This window comes from Antechinus flavipes, chromosome 1, assembly GCF_016432865.1.
Source record: "Antechinus flavipes isolate AdamAnt ecotype Samford, QLD, Australia chromosome 1, AdamAnt_v2, whole genome shotgun sequence".
NCBI classification, from domain to species: Eukaryota; Metazoa; Chordata; class Mammalia; order Dasyuromorphia; family Dasyuridae; genus Antechinus; species Antechinus flavipes.
In genome coordinates, this window is record NC_067398.1 from 504,652,909 (window position 1) to 504,672,858 (window position 19,950).

The 19,950-nt window shown below is 33.3% G+C and overlaps 1 protein-coding gene across 1 annotated transcript in view; it reads right to left on the bottom strand.

Moving 5' to 3' along the window:
• The window catches only part of L3MBTL4 (L3MBTL histone methyl-lysine binding protein 4), a 503,358-nt gene that overhangs the window by 268,062 nt on the left and 215,346 nt on the right, over positions 1-19,950 (bottom strand). Inside the window, exon 12 of the mRNA XM_051970424.1 lies at positions 15,579-15,689. Within this exon, the coding sequence (XP_051826384.1) occupies positions 15,579-15,689 (111 nt within the window). The remainder of the gene's footprint in view (positions 1-15,578; positions 15,690-19,950) is intronic.

The following is a 19,950-nucleotide window of genomic DNA, read 5'->3' on the forward strand; positions in this document are numbered from 1 at the left end:
TCCAAATTGCTCTCCAGAATGGCTGGATGTGTTCACAGCATAATATCGTATTAAAGAATAGTGAAACCTAGTTATAGTGGAGGGGGGAGAGATAGGGATTATTTCTCTATTTAAGCTGAAATCTAAGGAAGATGGAGTTGCAGTATTTTAAGAGCATAGAATGCAGAACTAGAAGGCTTAGTTTTTTTTTTTAATCACCTTCTTGCTATTTACTGTTTGAACTTAGACAAGTCATACATTTTGGATCCCAATTTCCACATTTAAAAATAAGGTAGGAGGAGGAGACATTTAAGCTTTCTCTAAGACCCCTTTGCATCTGTAATTCTACAATTCCAAGCATTTTAAGAGAGATCTTTTAGAAAGAGTATAGATCTCTTCTACATGACTCCAGAGAGTAAAACTAGGAGTAATCAAAGAATTTGTGTTAGCTGAGCCCTTAGGAAATGTCTAGTTCAAACTATACATGAAAGGAACCTACTTTATAATATACCCAAAAAGTGGTCAGGAGAAAGTAGAGTGAGAGTATCAATTCCCCAATCCTTAAAGCTATGCCCTTCAATGTAGTGCAAGATTATGAGAGCCTTTTTGGCTAAAACATCAAACTACTGATTGAAAGAACCTCCCATTCTCTCAAAACAAGTATCTTATAAATATGCTCCCTCATCCCACAAATTCAACTATGAATATGATATTTGTCCAAGTGAAAAAACTTTACTGAGTGAAAATTACAGAGAAAACAATTTCAACTTAATGAAAGAAAAGCTTCCTAATAATTAGAATTATTCAAAAATGAAATAGTATCTGAGAAAGTGGTAGGTCTACCCTCACTGGATCAATCAACCAATCAATCAATAAGCATCTAAATACTTGTTACTTGGAGCAGAACTGAGTACAAGGGATAAAAAGAGAAAGAAGTTATAGTTGTCTCTCTCAAGAAGCTTTTTCTATCAGGAAAGAAAACAAAAGCAAAGTATATGTGTGTATACAAAATGGGCATTCTTCTTTGGGATGAATAAACCTCTTGCAAGCTTCAAATGGAGAATCATATGATGAATGATACACATTTATGATGTATTAATTGAGGTCTTTGAAAATTTCTTGTGTGTTTTTTTCTTTGACATTCACTCCATGACATAAGCAAAAGCAGAGGAAAAAAGTATTGGAAATGACTCTAATTCAATCTCCTTATTTTATAGAATAAAAAATTGAAGTCTCAAAAAATGTATGGAGGGGAGTTACCTAACCTGGGATTATATAGTCAGTGTGAGTTAGTAGCATTTGATTCTCTTTACCCCCTTATTTAAATAGTATTTTTTCCAATTACATGTAAAGATAGTTTTCAACATCCATCTTTTTAAGATTTTGAGTTCCAGATTTTTCTCCCTCCATCCCCAAGACAGTAAGCAATCTAATAGGTTATACATGTACCATCATGTTAACACATTTCCATACTAGTCATGTCATGAAAGATGATTCAGAACAAAAAGGAAAAACCATGAAAAAGAAAAAAAAAGTGAATATAGTATGATTTTATATGCATTCAGACTCCATAGTTATTTCTCTGGATGTGGTCAGCATTTTCATCATGAGTCCCTTGGATATCTTGGACCATTGCATTGCTGAGGACATTTAAGTCTATTGCACAATATAGCAGCATCTGCTTTTCAGCCCAAGTTCTTTGACTATCAAGTGCAAGCAAGCAAGCTACTCAAACACATTCATTTGGCTTTACATGGTTGACTTTGGTCCAGCTCAGTTCTCTAAGGTGTTTTTCACTTTGTTTCTCTTCCTGTTCCCTGATCCTCTTTGATACTCACTATGTATCTCATGTCACTCTGATCTTTCAAGTTATTCTAAATGATGCTTTCATCTTCTCTTCTGTCTTTTTTAAAGTCCGAATTCTGTGGCTCTTTTAAAATTATATCATTCTTAGGAGAAATGTTTTCACAGAAGCCATAAGAAATTGTACATTGAAAACAACATAAACCAGGAATGAGTTTATGTGAGAGTTATAAACCACTCATGATCTCTCTTCACATCCCTATATAAGTATTTACAATTGTTTCAGTTTCCCTCATGATGACCTGATTTATACTACATTCTTAACATGATTCATATTATTGGAAAGATAAGTTATACCTTGAACTAGCTATTCTACATTGTTCTGAATATATTTTAATCTTTCCCAGTAGATTAAGCTCTATTTCTCTAAGTACATTTTTTGCCCTAATTCTGTATCTTGTGAAACACCCACAATGCTCTGGGATAATAATAAATAATTCAAATAAAATGAATATCCCTCTGCCTAAAAATATCTGTTTTCCTATTATCTTTTTCTCATAGTTCCTTGGGTCGCTTTTCTTCCTTTTTCTAGATTGTCTGTTCCAAATTTCTGTAAATCTCCATTCAAAGGAAAACTATATTCAGAAAGAATTTTAAATCAAGTATGCCATCAACCAAAGATGAAATGATAATGAGTGCTCTCACTTCTATAGACCCATTAAGGTCTGTATGAAGTAGGCAATACAAAGATCATTATCTTCATTTTATGGATGAAAAGATTCAGGTTTGGAGAGATAAAAATGCCCAAGGAGACAGTTAATAAGTATAAAGAAGGGGTTTTGCAAGGAGGGTAAAACATGAGTACTATGAGTTTGGAAGAATGATTGTCCTTTGTGCTTGAAGAAGATCAAAATGATATCACTGTGTTACAGTTCAGCTGTAGTGTGTCTGACCAATACAAGCTAGAAATGCTCTGCCACAGGACAGAGACAAATAGTCCCCATGAACATTTGGAGTAGCTTCTCTAACTTCGTGCATCTCATATTTCTTCCAGGCTCATAGAACATATTATGCTGGGCAGTCCTGTGCCAGTGTCTCCCATGTCATACAATCAATTCTAAAGTTCTTAAGAGAGACTTACAGAATGTCCTTGAATCATTTTTCTGACCACTTTGAGAACATTTGTCCTGTGAGTTTTTCATAAATTTTTTTTTGGCAAGTATACATTTGGCATTTAAACAAGATAGCCAGCCCCATGGACTTGTGCTCTCTGCTGTAGAGTTGGAATCCTTGGCAGTTTAGATCAAGAAAAGTTCTCAGTATCTGGTATCTTATCCTGGCAGGTGATCTTCACAATCTTCTTGAGACAATTCAAATAGAAGCAATTTTGTTTTCTGGCATGGTACTGGTAGACTGTCCAGGTTTCATAGAACAATAAAGTGAGCACAATGACTCTGTAGACCTTCAGTCTTGTATCAGTCCAACACCTCTCCTCTCTTACACTTTCCTTCAGAGCCTCCCAAACACTGAATTACCTCTGGCAACACGTGTGTCAATCTCGTTATCAATGTGGACATCCCCAGAAAGTATATTGTGTTTGACAGAATATCTTTTCCCCAGATAGAGTACCTCAGATCAAAGAAAGAGAAATACAGAGTTTATACTTCTCACCATAAAGTTGACAAAAAATGAGGAAGAAGGATTTTATTCTGAAGAGGACCTCTATCATCTTTTAGAATCCATGACAACACAGAGGATTCTGAAATTAATGACAAAGAAAAACATTTCCCAAAGGAATAAACTTAACTTTTAGCAATGCATGTGACTTCAAACCTTGCATACTTCCCTTATTCATTCTGATACTGAATATTGCTGATTAAAGATATATATTGTAATTGAGCCTAAATAGCTATAAAAATATGATCTGTGCCATAAGAAACTAGAGATGCTATCAGGAAGCAGTCTGGACTAATGCACTAATATGTTTCTTTTCCTTTCTGGCTTCTTATAGACCTATGAGTAAGCAAGCTTTTCCCTCTTCTGTCAAAGAACTCATGCTGCGAAACTCCCATACCAATTGATTCTAACTCATCTGCTTCCAAATCAGGCTCTTTCTCTCTCTTTCAGATGTAGGTATCATGCTTTGTAACAGACAATTTACTTAATATATGAGAACAAACAACGTTTCTTGGCTTTTATATAATGAATTGATGTGCACTGTGGATTAGCAAGGAAATTTAATGTTGATTAAAATGGCTATTAAGCTGGATGGTCACATTAAACTCAGAAATTGTTCAAAAGTAGTGTTCTTTACATGGTTTTGGCAAGGGTTCATGTTGAAGAACTGTCCATGTATATGTTTTGAAAAATAAAAAGCTTTAATTAAAAAAAAAAAAAGATGAACAAGCTGATTTTAGAAAGGACTGGAAAATTTTACATGAACTGAGGTTAAGCAAAACAAGCAGAACAAGGAATAGATTGTACACAATAATAGTAAGAATGTTTAATGATCAACTAAAAAAAAAGAAAGCAGTGTTCTTTAATTTTTAAAAAAAGAGCTTCAACAAATCAACTAAATTCCAATAATCATCTTTTAAGTATCAAAAATGTGGACACAGTTTCTAATCTGAAGGAACTTATATTCACACACTATGGAACCTGATACTTAGAACTAAATGGGGCTGCTAGGTGGTACCATAGTGCATAGAGTACATTAGAAACTTTCTTGCTGTGGGATACTGAATAAGTCATTTCACCCTGTTTGCCTCAGTTTCCTTATTTATAAAGTGAGCTGGAATAGGAAATAAGAAACCTCTGCAGTATTTTGCAAAAAACAAAAACAAACAAACGAACAAAAAATCCAAAGGGGGTCATGACTGAAATAACTGCAGAGTCACAACAATGGGTCTTTAGAGGTCACTAAGCCCAATTTCCTCATTTTACAGATGAGGAAAGACACAGAGAAAACTTAAATGATTACACAGCCAGGGAGTATTTAAATCAGAATTTGAATTTGAATATTCTTGAGTTTATATCTAAAACTATAACCTCTATCCTTCCTAGTAGTCTCTAATCTAAACTTAACATTTCCACAAATAAATAATTAAATATAACAAGAGGTAGCTTTTCTTATTGGACAGCTCATGATAGACAATTTTTGTCCTGCATTGGTAAAGGGAAATTCCTCTCACAGAAACTCCATACACAAATGAAAAATCATTGTCCTAAATAAACAAAAAGTAAATATAATTTGAGGAAAATATTGATATGTAGATAGATCAGGGAAAATTCACAGGAGAACATGGAATACACTTTGAGCAAAGAGAAATTACTAAGAGGAAAGGATGACCAGAAAAGGGGGTCAATATGTCCTGAGTGTGTGATGTCTGAATCAGATGTGTGATTTCATTACTAAGGAGAAATTCCCTTGAGAAAAACACCCATCATTAATGCAGGTCAATTCCTTCTCTGCAATTCACAGTCCTAAAGAATTGCTCAGAGACACAGAGCTATAAAGAGTCTAAGGGACTTTCCAAAGATCATAATACAGCCAATTTGTGGTAGAGGTAGCATTTAAACTCAGACTTTTCTAACTCTGAGGCAGACTCTTTACTCACTAAGTCACTGCTGACTCTGTTTGAGTTTTTAGGTTTAAAAATATGTATTTTATTGTTTTCATGTAAGGTAGAGTAGAAAGAAGGCGGGTAAGTGGAACAATGGATAGAGTGCTAGGTCTGGAATCAGGAAAAATCATCTTCCCCAGTTCAAATCTGATCTCAGACACTAGCCATATGACCCTGAGCAAGTCACTTAACTCTGCCTCAGTTTCCTCATCTGTAAAATGAGCTGGATCAAGAAACAACAAATCACTCCAGTATTTTTACCAAGAAAAGCCAAACAGGGTCAAAAGAATTAGACATGACTGAAAAACAATTGAACAAAAGGGAAGAACTATTTTATATCTGTGATTGTTATTGAGGATAAATTCTAGTCAATCAAATCTGTATTTCCAGAAAAATGTGATACAGGTGACCAGTGAAATCTAGGACCAACACCCCAACTGCAAACCACAGTATAAGGCTAGTACTTAACACCACTGAAATATAGAGTCCTCTGGAATAGATCATTTATTCTCCCTGAGCACTGTGTTTGGTAAAAAGCAACATAAAAACATTTTTGGTTTATTTTTTTCTTTTTTATTATAACTTTTTATTGACAGAACATATGCATGGGTAAATTTTTACATTATCCCTTGTAATCACTTCTGTTCTGACTTTTCCTCTCCCTCCCTCCATCCCCTCCCCCAGATGGCAAGCAGTCCTATACATGTTAAATGTGTCACAGTATATCCTAGATACAATATATTTGTACAGAACCGTACAGTTCTCTTGTTGCACAAGAGGAATTGGATTCAGAAGGTAAAAATAACCCAGGAAGAAAGACAAAAATGCAAGTAGTCCACATTCATTTCCAGTGTTCTTTCTCTGGGTGTAGCTGCTTCTGTCCATCATTGATCAATCGGAACTGAGTTAGATCTTTTCTTTGTTGAAGAGATCCACTTCCATCAGAATACATCCTCATACAGTATTGTTGTTGAAGTATATAATGATCTCCTGGTTCTGCTCATTGCACTCAGCAGCAGTTCATGTAAGTCTTGCCAAGCCTCTCTGTATTCATCCTGCTGGTCATTTCTTACAGAACAATAAAATTCCATAACATTCATATACCACAATTTACCCAATCATTCTCCTATTGATGGGCATCCATTCATTTTCCAGTTTTTAGCCACTACAAACAGGGCTGCCACAAACATTTTGGCACATACAGGTCCCTTTCCCTTCTTTAGTATTTCTTTGGGGTATAAGCCCAGTAGAAACACTGCTGGATCAAAGGGTATGCACAGTTTGATAACCTTTTGGGGCATAATTCCAGATTGTTCTCCAGAATGGCTGGATTTGTTCACAACTCCACCAACAATGCATCAGTGTCCCAGTTTTCCCGCATCCCCTCCAACATTCATCATTATTTTTTCCTGTCATCTTAGCCAATCTGACAGGTGTGTAGTGGTATCTCAGAGTTGTCTTAATTTGCATTTCTCTGATCAATAATGATTTGGAACACTCTTTCATATGACTGGTAATAGTTTCAATTTCATCATCTGAAAATTGTCTGTTCATATCCTTTGACCATTTATCAATTGGAGAATGGCTTGATTTCTTATAAATTAGAGTCAGTTCTCTATATATTTTGGAAATGAGACCTTTATCAGAATCTTTAACTGTAAAAATGTTTTCCCAGTTTGTTGCTTCCCTTCTAATCTTGTTTGCATTGGTTTTGTTTGTACAAAGGCCTTTTAATTTGATATAATCAAATTTTTCTATTTTATGATCAATAATAATCTCTAGTTCTTCTTTGGTCATAAATTCCTTCCTCCTCCTTTTGGTTTATTTTAAAAGGCTGACATTAATGATAGAAAGACACTAGCAATCATTACCATTCTAGATGACTTTTGACCATTGAATATCCATTATGTATCCACTGCTACCCTACATTTCCACTCTTTTTCATATAATATTAGAATAATGGTCCTATGATATGCTATTCAAAGACACTGTTGTGACTTGACTATGATTCACTGTGACAATGTTCCAAGAAGAAATAGGACCATATGTAATGAAACGAAGTATCACTTCAATTATCCAAATTATCATAATGCTCTTTGAGCCCTGCTTACAGGAAGCACTTTGGTTCATCAAGGAACATTAGTAATACAAAAGCATTGATTAATCAAAGTTCCCATACAGCGTTACTAATGGCCCGTTCTTTATGAGACAATGTAACTGTAGAAGAGCATCTAGTTATTAATAAATGCCAGGAGCCATTTCATGGTTGTTATGCCTGAGGAATAAGTCACCACTTGCAAATAACCTGTGTCAGTAAAACCCACACAATAGAGCTCATTACCATCATTACATATTTATGTTATAGCCCACAGGCAGAAACTTTTGGAGAGACTGCCTAGCTGAGAACGGGCCAATCACTGCACAGCAAATGAGGGAAAATATAATGCACTGTTCGAAACCAATTGAAATATCAACACAACCTGAAATAATTCCATCTGCAATGAAATCAGGATGTTGCCTGCACTTGGGAAAAATATGAGATAGGAAAAAAATGAGATCTACTCAGACTCTGATACAATAGAGAGAAAATTTAATGTTAAAATTCCAACATCTTCTAGAATTCCAATAGTTTTGAATTTTGATCGGATTTGGTTGAAACTGATTTGAGGGCAAGAGAATCAGATGACACTCAAGAAAGTAATTTTATCCCTGTGGAATTCTTCTCCCTTCTATTAATATGGCTTGGTCATCCTAATAATTTATAGCCTCAGAAAAATGCCTGTGGAGATAAGGGATTAAGTGATGATAATTTATGATCCTATGAAACTGTCACTTGACCATAACTGTATAGTTAGTATATATGAGGAAGACTTAAATACACGTATTCCTATCAACATATGAAATGAGTAAAAGGGGAAGCAGTGGGGTACATAGGGGCAAGTACATAGGGCAATTCTCTCAGATCAGAATTACAGAAAACAGGATAAAATGCTAACTACTCAAGTATCCATCATATTTTATTAAATAACTTTATAATTGGCAAACCAAAGTATACATTGGCAATTCAAGTAGTAAAGAACTCTGAGTATGAGGACAAGTTCATAGAGCTCTGCTATAGATAAGCCAGAAGAATGATCAGCATTCCCTAAGAGAAAAATTCTAATCTGATCAGGGAATTTACCACCCATTCCCCCCCCAAAAAAACCCAAACCTATTTTGTTAACTGTATTTCAACATAATTGATTTCCTTCATATATATATATATATATATATATGTATGTATATGTATATATATATGTATACATATATATATATATATATATATATAATTTTATGCATTTAAAAACATTATTCTATATTACTGTTTTATAAGAAACAATCAGCAGAATGACTTCAGAGAGGCCTGGAGAGACTTACATGATTTTATCCTAAGTGGAATGAGTAGAACCAAGAAATCACTGTACATAGCAATAACAAGATTATACAATGATCAATTCTTATGGACATGGCTCTCTTCTGACTGATGCCAGTTCCAATGGTCTTGTGATGAAGAGAGCCATCTACACCCAGAGAGGGAACTGTGGGAACTGAGTGTGGATCACAACATAGCATTTTCACTCTTTTTGTTGTTATTTGCTTGTATTTTGTTTTCTCTCTCATTTCTTCCCTTTTTGATCTGATTTTTCTTGTGCAGCAAGATAATTATATAAATGTTTACATATATTGGGTTTAACATACGTTTTAACATGTTTAACATATATTGAATTACTTGCCATCTAAGGGGTGGGGTGAAGGAAGGGAGGAATTTGGAACACAAGGTTTTGTAAGGGTCAATGTTGAAACATTATCCATGCATATGTTTTGTAAATAAAGTTTTGTAGATAAAAAGCTTTAATAAAAAATTTTTAAAACCCTTATTCTATGAAAGGGCCCATGGCCATCAGCATGCTGCCAAAGGGTCCATGACACCAAAAAAGTCAAGAATCCCTGTCCTAAAATATCAAGACCTCTTTATAGGTTTCACTGAATAAGCCTGAGCACCTGAGCTGATCATAGTAAGGCTGTACCTCACCATGGGTACATACCTTGATTGTCCTTACTTATTTATACCTATAAAATACTTAAAATGAGAGTTTGCAACAATCTTTTTTTCCACTATCAATGGTCATAACTTCAATTGTGCTGTCATGTGTACTGTCCATGGACACATCTACCCTTAATGGACCCTGAGTTATGGAAGAATCACTAACCTAAGGAGGTGAGGAAATTACACACAAGTTCAATAGTTGCTACCAAAATTGAGCTGAATTAAAAAAACATGTCCAAGATGTGCTTGAATATCATTCTGCTGAAAATGAATTCCTCCTCCTCAAATTTTCCTGGAACCATTTTTTTGAAGGAAAAAAAAGCATCTCTTTTTTGTACCCTACATCTGTACTGTTCTCATACCATATTTATTTTCCTTCTAAGTTCAGATCAGATTCTACCTCATTCATCTAACCTTTTCTCCTCTCCCTCCTTTTTCCCCCATCCCCATTTATTGGTGTCTTATCTTATATCTCAAATTGCCTCTTAGTATTTTATCTCCTCAACATATATTTCTCCTAGTCAATGGATTTCATTTTGTTGCATAATGGACCCTTTTGATACTCTGGTGAAACCTATGAACCCTCTTCCCAAAATAATGTTTTATACACATTAAATTATATATACAGGTTTAGAAATGAAATTAAATATATGAAAAGATCATCATCAAAATAAACATACTTTAAAACAACCAAGTTAACCAACTGCAAGATAATAATCCTTGCTGTAAAACAAGAGTGTTTCATTTGTTACTTTATGTGCCCCAAATGAAGCAAAGTGACATGTTTAATAAAGTTGCTAGACTGAGGTATTAAAGTCATAAACCAGAATAGTATCTATCAAAGAATAAAAAGCAATGAATAAAAGAGATTTTTGTATTTGCATCTCTAGCATACTGTCTTGCCTATGACAAATACTAAATTAATACTTACTGTACTGAATGGAAAGTTTTGAAAGTAGTGCCAAATGGACATAGAAAAGGAGAAATAAACTGGTGGATGGTAGGTTTGATAATAATAATCATTCCCTGTATCTACTACAGCACTTTACAATCCACAAAATTATTTATCTGTAGCTTACTGTTTGATGTGTATAACTATCCTATGAAGTAGAAAGTGTATTACTATTCCTCTTTCCAGATGAAAAAAAATTAAAGTTCAGAAAGGTTAAGTGATTTGACCAAGGTCATGTAAAACTCAAATACTTTGACTCCTGATCTTGTATTATTTCATCTATTTATTTCATCTATTTTAAATCATCAGTTATTGGGAGTGTGGAGTTGGCTAATACATCACAAGAGCCTGCAATGACTCAGTGGGTGGCAATATAATTATAAAACCAATGCATCACCATAATAAAATATTAGAAAGCAAAACTTATTTATTGTTGGAGACACTAATTTTAATATAAAATATGAGAGTGAAATACTATCCATCCACTAAAAGATATTTAAAGATGCTAGTTCTCCTAACTACAAAAGCAGCTATTTTGGGGGAAGAACACTTGTTTTGTCCTGTGTCATTTATATGCACTTAAAATTCTGAAAGAAAAAAAAAATACAGGGAAATGAAGACAATTTTGAAATAGTTTAGAAAGTTTTAAAAAACAGTTTTTTTACCAAGATTTATATGCTGGATGGACTGGGAGAAAATTATAACTTATTGATATAAAAAAATTAGTTCAGCAAATATAATTACAAATTTTATTTATATATATGTATTATATATATATATATATTTATAAAGAGAGATTACACATTACAAGGTATAGTAAAACAGTTATTTTAATAACGACTCAGTATGAATATTGTTATACATAATCATTAAAAGACATAAGTAATACTTCTTTAAATAACCCTAGCTAACTCAATTTTAGTAGAAATAACCTGTTTCCACTCTGATCTTTTTCCTATTTTTGAAATTTAAAACTTTTAAAAACACTATTTTCAAAATCTTCATCTAAATTTAAACAGAAATAAGCAATAATTTTTTTACATCATTATAGCTAATAATTAGAAGGTCAAGTCAAGTCTTAGAAAAGAAGAACAATTCAAAACACTATCTTAATCATTTTCCAATGAGAAATTTGGAAAAGTTCAAAGATACAAAAATTTATCTCTTTTTTTGATAGTCAATTAAATTAAGACTCATCAAGGTCTTTAACTTCCCAAGGTAGAGCACAATCCTGAATTTCAATGGATATTAGCTGTCTTGTATGTGAACTAATGCCCCCAAGAAATTTCCCTATATTCTTTAAAACAGAAACTTCTAAATTCATTAACCTGACCTAAAATTCAGAACTGTCTTTAGTCTAAGTTGACAATATGCCATATTAATGTTTTCTGGCCATAATATTCTTATTTCTTTTGAGAAATGCCATAAATACAGCCTGTTAATGCATTAAATATGAAAAGATTAACTGAAGGAACTCAATTTATTAATGATTCAATAGACCTTATGCTAAAAAGCATCTATTTGGAATTCATCAATTATTCATTTCACAGCTTAGCTGCCATTCCCACAGGCCAAATATTTATTAAATATTACTATGTTTTAAGTCATCTCCATACGTTTATTTGTAGAAGTACATATTTTCCCAAATAAAAGCTAAATTTCGTAAGAACATCCATCAGTCAATGGTAATTGAACATGTATTTTCAGAGACTGTGGCAGGAATGGGCTTTCAGACACAAAGGATACATTGTGCAACCAAACAAAAGAATGATTATTATTAAACAGAATAACTGACTATAAATTGAACAAGGCACATTGATGGAAGGACATAATAAATATTTATAAGTGTGGTAATTAATAAACACAACAAAGAATGATGGGAGAAAGCCAGCACTTTGGAGACCCTATCAAGTCTAAAAAAAAGTAATAATTCTCTCACTTTTGGATAAAATGGGCAAAGCAAGAGGTAGGTTCCATTAAGTATACAGTAGCACATATTTACAGAATTTTTGGATTTATAAATATATTAATGTAGAAATAGCTGCTTTCCTCACTTCTTAGTGGGGACATTATCAATGTAATAACTATATTTCAGATTATCTGGGTATATTAAAAAGTACATAGAGACAATCACACACCTATGAAGAGAAAAGAGAACTCCAAAAGATCACTTTTAGCTTTACATGGATTTCTCTAGTAAACAAATACTTAAATAGCTGTTAGGAGATACTGCTATAAAATGGAGAATTACTTTAATGACTCAAATTACCCTTTTAGAAAAACCAGCTCTGTGTGTGTGTGTGTGTATGTGTGTGTGTGTGTGTAACTTGGAGAAGACAAGTAGCATGGGAAAAACAAAATCATCTCCTTTGAACTCAAAATTTCACAAATTCCTAGAATTAAAGGTCATTTAATTTAAACTTATTCCTGAACAAGAATCACCTCTATAATAATGGTAACAAATAGTCACCCATAACTGGCTTTTGTTTGAAGGTTTCTAGTGAAAAGGAACCATTTTTCCCCAAGTCAACATCTTCAAATTTTGGAAGGGAAGAAATTTTAGGAATTCTTTTTCTTAATTCTGATATGTGATCTTATTAATGTGTTTATTTTCTCCAATGATATACATTACAAGCAATTTATGACCTCCTATTAAGTTTATTAATTATTTCTGGTCTCATAAATACACTATAAATAAACTTCATAAAGTCTCCATCAGTTATCCCTCCTTCTTCCATGACCAGACAATGTTTTTTTCCTGCTCAAAAATCTTCTCTATTGACAGTTACTCTCCTGTCATTTTTTCATTAATAATGTGTTTCAGAATATTTAGGCATACTATGCTTCTTTGCCCTTTGACTAATTTTCAACTTTGATTCTTCAAAAACTGATATTCCATGCCTCAAAAACATAAGTGAATTTTTCTAACTTCCACCCACTGACCTTAGTTAAATTATATATATATATATATATCCCCCCATATATGTATGTGTGTATACACACACACACACACACACACACACACACACACATATGAATGAGAATAATCACAGAATCTTCCCTTATGTACTGCTCTCTTTTTTCTCTCACTATGTTTCAGCCTTTTCTGATGGTTTCCTCTCATGTCAAAAGACAATAAAAATAACAGAGAATAACTCTTATTGACTTATCTAGGACATTATCAATTTGAATGTAAACTAAGATAGAATTAGCTTTTCTTGGCTGACACATTACATTGTTAATATGTATTGAATTTGTAATCTACCATAATTCCCATATACTGTTTTATGCATTTTAAGATGGTATTTTAATTAGAGTTCAAAATGTATATTCTATATCTTGACTGGAAATTTTTTTTAAACATTCTTTTACTGTCATCCTAAAACCCATCTCGCATACATTTAGGTGGAAAAGAAGTTTTTCCAATAAGAATATAATAACTGTTTAATTCAATAATAAAGTTCAATTCAAGTTATAGAAATTCATTTGTATCCAAATGTTAGAAACAGGTTGATATGTAAAATATCACTTTATGTCTTTGTTAAACAAAAAAATTCCAATAGGTTTAAAAGTCCAAGAAAACCCCATTCAAAATATTTATATCATGTTGCATAAGCAAAAAAAATAAATATGCAACAACATAAAATTCAAAATTAATGTCAAAAATTTAAGTAAAAGCAAAATACTAAAAACAAATCATTCTCTCTTTCAATAAATCACACTTTCATTGTAAGATTAAGATTCTTGACAGAGTTTTTCTGAGCACAAGAATGTAAAGCCAATTAAAATACCATCAGTAGAATACCTATTTCCTACTTGTCTGTCATTCTGGAGTAATTCATATTAACTAGGCTCTTAGGTCAGAATTTCTTCATTTACAAAATGAGGGATTTTTACTAGAGCAACTTCAAGATTTCTTCTACCTTTAAAGTCCAACATGCTGCTATCTGCAGTTGGTAGCATGACAGAGAGAAAGGAGAACATCACAGCACTAGGTTTAAATCTTGGCTCTGCCACTTAACTAACTCTACTTATCTGGCCTTTTATTTTCTTGATCTGCAAAAATGAAAGGACTGCATTGGATAACCTAAAAAAGAACACTTCAAGCTTTAAGACTCCATGCCTCTTAGTATGTATGTCTAACAACTTAGATTTATTAATAATATCTCATTATGTTACTCTCCATAAGCTGCATCTGAAATGTCTGTTGAGTCACTTGCATATTGCAATTTTCATGAAACAATACATCATTTCTTTTGACTGACCATGTGTATATCAAGCCTAAATCAAAATTTCTTTCTGCATGGCATCTTTCAAAATTATATTGTTTTCATTTCTTTATTATTATGAAAATAAACTGTGTCTGGGTAAAAAATGATTTCTGAACTGAAGTGTGATTTCAGTGATTTAATGAATTATATTATAATATAATTATATAATATATTATATTCTCTGCACATTGAATTTAAAAAAAATCAGTTTTTGATTCACTGATTTTTTAAAAATATATATTAGCTTGAAGAGTTCAGAGATGTGATTATTAGTCAAAATGTTACCTCAAAACCTAGTCTCTTCTTTTAGCTATAGCACTGAGATTGCATTTCTATTCTGCACAATATGATTGAGATAAGAGGAAAAGGCAAAACTGTGTTGGTGTTGTCAAGGACTGCAATGGCACAGCTGCTTTCGCAGGAGGAAAAAAAAAAAAAAAAACAATGATGCTATCAGCATGTGAGAAACTCTAGTGACGGCCTAAATGGAAAATGTATTAGCATTTCTCTAAAACTCATGAGTCACTTCTAGCCTGCATAGCATACCCACTCCTAAATAAATGAGAATGCAGGAACTAATCATACTGTGTAAAGCTTGTGTTGGTAAATGAGGTCAGTCTCATTTCACTTGATTTCTCAATAAATCAGGCACATTTTACCCTTGGAATTCTATAGAGGGAAGAACTTGCAGTACCTAATATTAATATCTCCATCACAGACAAGACTAGATTCTATATATTGGACTTTATATTCACAGAAGCAGGTGGCTATTCTTCCCCTCAAGATGGCAAATGTGATGACAGTTATCCTGGAAATGGAAATGGGAAATAGAGAGTAGAGAATTAATCATCTGAAAACACTACCTTTATTCTTTGGTCTTCTACATCTATGACAGTGGCAACACGAATTAAACTGGGATTGCGCTTATCTACTGCTTCAAGTTTCATATTCACCAGAAATCCATGAGGTCTTCGCTGCAACAAACAGGAGAAAAGTGAGTCACAACCATCAAAAAAGGGCAATCCAAAGTGAAAAAAGGCAGGGGGAAAATGAAGACAATATGCTCTTTAAATTCACATGTTGATAATTTTAGAAATAGAGGAAATTAGACATACAGAAGGTCCACCCAAATCAAAGTAAATATTTCTTTGTTCAGAAATTCATCCTAATTCATCCTAAAAGAAGATGTTAACCATGTTAACATTCAAGTTCCCTGACCCCATATCTAACACTCCTTCCAGCATTCAGTTTAATCATGGCAAAAAATTAACCTAAACTAATTGCTCAAACAAGTTAGAGACAAAAGCTGATACCTTTTTATTCAGAGATGCATAGATAAAGAAGGGAAAGGGACCTGTATGTGCCAAAATGTTTGTAGCAGCCCTGTTTGTAGTGGCTAGAAACTGGAAAATGAATGGATGCCCATCAATTGGAGAATGGCTGGGTAAATTGTGGTATATGAATGTTATGGAATATTATTGCTCTGTAAGGAATGACCAGCAGGATGAATACAGAGAGGCTTGGAGAGACCTACATGGACTGATGCTAAGTGAGATGAGCAGAACCAGGAGATCATTATACACTTCGACAACGATATTGTATGAGGATGTATTCTGATGGAAGTGGATTTCTATGACAAAGAGACCTAACTGAGTTTCAATGGATAAATGATGGACAGAGACAGCTACACCCAGAGAAGGAACACTGGGAAACAAATGTGAACTATTTGCATTTTTTATTTTCTTCCCGAGTTATTTTTACCTTCTGAATCCAATTCTCCCTGTGCAACAGGAGAACTGTTCGGTTCTGCAAATATGTATTATATCTAGGATATACTGCAACATACTTAACATATATAGGACTGCTTGCCATCTTGGGGGGGGGTGGAGGGAGGGAGGGGAAAAAACAAAACATAAGCGAGTGCAAGGGATAATGTTGTAAAAAATTACCCTGGCATGGATTCTGTCAATACAAAGTTATTATTAAATAAAATAAAATTTAAATTTAAAAAAAAAAGAGATGCATAGATTATTTTAAATGTTATCTTATAAAACTAACCAACCTATTAAACAGTGATTGGTGGCTATTTGAACTATTGAGGATATTCAAGAAACACAGGATATTTGAGCCACAAATTTGATGAATGTAATAGTCCATCAGAATATTTGATCTCTAAGTTTATCTGATTATTTTGCTGTATGTGTTTTGGCTTTCTTTCTTATAGACACTTTGATATTGGAACAACCATTGGCTGTTCTCACTCTGCAGTTTTATATTGAGTAATAAAAAGTAAGACAAATGTACACATAAAAACTCTTACAAAAATTAACTTAAAAGAACTTGGATAAAAGCAATAGTATTACAATTATTAACAGAACATAGATGCATGCCTATATGCATTTAAAGAAGTGAGAATTAAGATGATTTCCAAGATAAAATCACCCTTCCCTGGACACTATTGCCATATGTCTTTTCTTCTTTTATCAGAATATAATATTGGTTAAGAATTCTTTATCAAACATGGGATTAACCAAACATTCCAAAAGATAAAACATGTAATTTTAATTCCATGAAATTAAAAAAGATTTTGCATGAAGAACATTAACACAACTAAAATAATAAGGGAAGGAACTGACTGAGAAAAAACCCTTCAATTAAATAGTTCTGATAATTACTTGATACCCAAGATCTATAGATAATAAATAGTAATATATAAGGCCAAAAGCCATTCAACAACAGATAAGCAGTTAAAGAATATCTAAAGAATTAAGAACTATTAACAATCATAGGAAGAAGTGGCCCAAATAATTAATAATAAGAAAAATCTAAAAATAAATAATTCTTAAGTTTTATCAGCATATTAGCAAGGATGACAAACAAGGAATTTAATAACTGTTGGAGGAATGGTTTTTAAAAGGGAGATATAAAAAGTAATGTTGATAGAGTCTTAAATTGTTCCAACCAATCAGAAAAGCAATTTGGAACTTAGTGATAAAATTGACTAAAATACTTATTACCATTGACTCAGATCTTTTATTGCTAGGCATATCCTCCAAAAGATGAATGACTAAAAAAAAAAAAAAAAGGTCTCAAATACCTAAATATATTAATAGCAGCATTTTTTCTAGAAGCAAAGAAATGTGTAAGTGATAGAAGGAAGGTAGCAGGAAGGAAAGAAGAGAAGAAAAGGAGGAAGGAAAGGAAGAGAAAAAGAAGGGAATAATGAAAGGAAGGAAGAAAGAGAGGAAGGAAAGAGAACAAGAGGGCAAAAAAGAAAAAAACGAAATAATAGAAAGCAAGGAAGGAAGGGAAGAAGGGAGGAACAGAGGGAAAGAGAGAGAGGGAGGGAAGGAAGGAAGGAAAAAAAGAAGCAAGGAAGGGAGGGAAAAGGGAAGGAAAAAAGAAAAAGGGAAAGAAAGAAGAAAGAAGGAAGGAAGGAAGGAAGGAAGGAAGGAAAGAAGGAAGGAAGAAGGAAGGAAGGAAGGAAGGAAGGAAGGAAGGAAGAAGGAAGGAAGGAAGGAAGAAAGGAAGGAAGGAAGGAAGGAAGGAAGGAAGGAAGGAAAGGAAGGGAGGAAGGAAGGAGGCATGCTCTCCTTTCCTTTCCTCTTTTCCTTAGGGAGGATGGGAAAGAGTAAAGGAGGGAGAAGGAGAGGGAGAGGGAGGGAAGATGGAAGGATATCATATATATATGAATATTGTTTTGAATTGACTTTGTTGTAAAAGGAAAGAAAAGTACAACAAAAAAATAGAAAATGAATGCTGTGGAATTATAACGTCAAGCCTTGGCCCTCAAAAAAGAGTCAGGAAAAAGTTAGTTCCTCTCAATATTTTTCAGAAGGGGAATCCTAGGTGAACCCCTATGTGTGGTTCAATATGATGGTCAGTACCACCAAAGTCTTCCCCCATGCCATTCCCACTTTTTTATGTTTGTAATAAGGGATTGTTCTCTAGAAGGAGGAGAAAGAAGGAATATATTAGAAATTAGAAAATACAAATTATTTAAAAATAAAAGATATCAAAAATGCATTTTAAAGAAAAGATGGGCAGTTAGGTAGTGCAATGGACAGCATGCTGGGCCTATAATCAGGAGGACTTGAGTTCAAATATGACCTCAGACACCTACTAGCTGTGTGACTCTAAGCTAGTCATTTAAGCCCAATTGCCTCCAAAAAAATAATAAAAAGAGCAAGTGATTCAAAGGTAATTTCTCAGTTGTCCAATGAGGCAGAAGGTGAGAAATGGAAGAGAAACTTCTGACTTACAAGATGGAGAAGCTGTTTGCTCAGTGTCACAAAGCTAGCATGTGACAGAGGTATGACTTGAATCCAGATCTATGACTACAAGACATTGCCTCTTTTTAACTTTTAAAATATGGAACATTTGGAGAAAGGTGTGTGTGTGTGTGTGTGTGTGTGTGTTTGTGTGTATGTGTTTTAAAGTGATGAAAATTTATATACTGAATTACCCACTAATATAATTAACAGTATGAGATGGATAAAATGCTGAATGTTGTATCTAGAAGATCTGAGTTCAAATTCTACCTACAAATCTAGCTATGTGATCATGGGCAAATCACTTAAAATTTAACTAAATCTGATTTATTTATTTGCAGATTGGAGGCAGTAGACTATATAACCTCTGAGGTTATTTTGGATTATATATCTCTTATTAAAACCCTAACATTCTATTTAATAGATCTATTACTTTAGGCAAGTGACATTTTCTTTTGCCCTCAGTTTCTTCATCAAATCTATTCCATCCACTTTCCTTTAATTTAATAACTAAATCCTCAATATATGATCTGATGACGAATGTGATCTCAGATAGCAAATGATTCAAGTCTCAGTTTCTTAATTCTTGAAATAAGAATGGTTATAATTATGTAATCTCTAAGGTTTTTTTTTTTTTTAATTTCAGTCTATATGCTAAACATCTTACCAATACCTCAAATTCAACACGTACAAAAGCAAACCAGTCGTTTTTCTCCTCGAAGACTATGCGCCTATTCCCTTTTGTTGTGGTCTTCTAACCACCTAATCTGGAAAGATTTGCATTATCTTTGAATATATTATCTTTGCAACATCTTTGAACCTTATATGATCTGTCCCTTCTTTTCTACTCTTCACTAAAATCACTCTTAAGTTGATCATGACCTCAAAAATAGCTTATTATAGAAATCTGCTAACTGGATCTCCCATGGCCAGTTTCTCTACTTTACCATTTTCTCTCTGATCA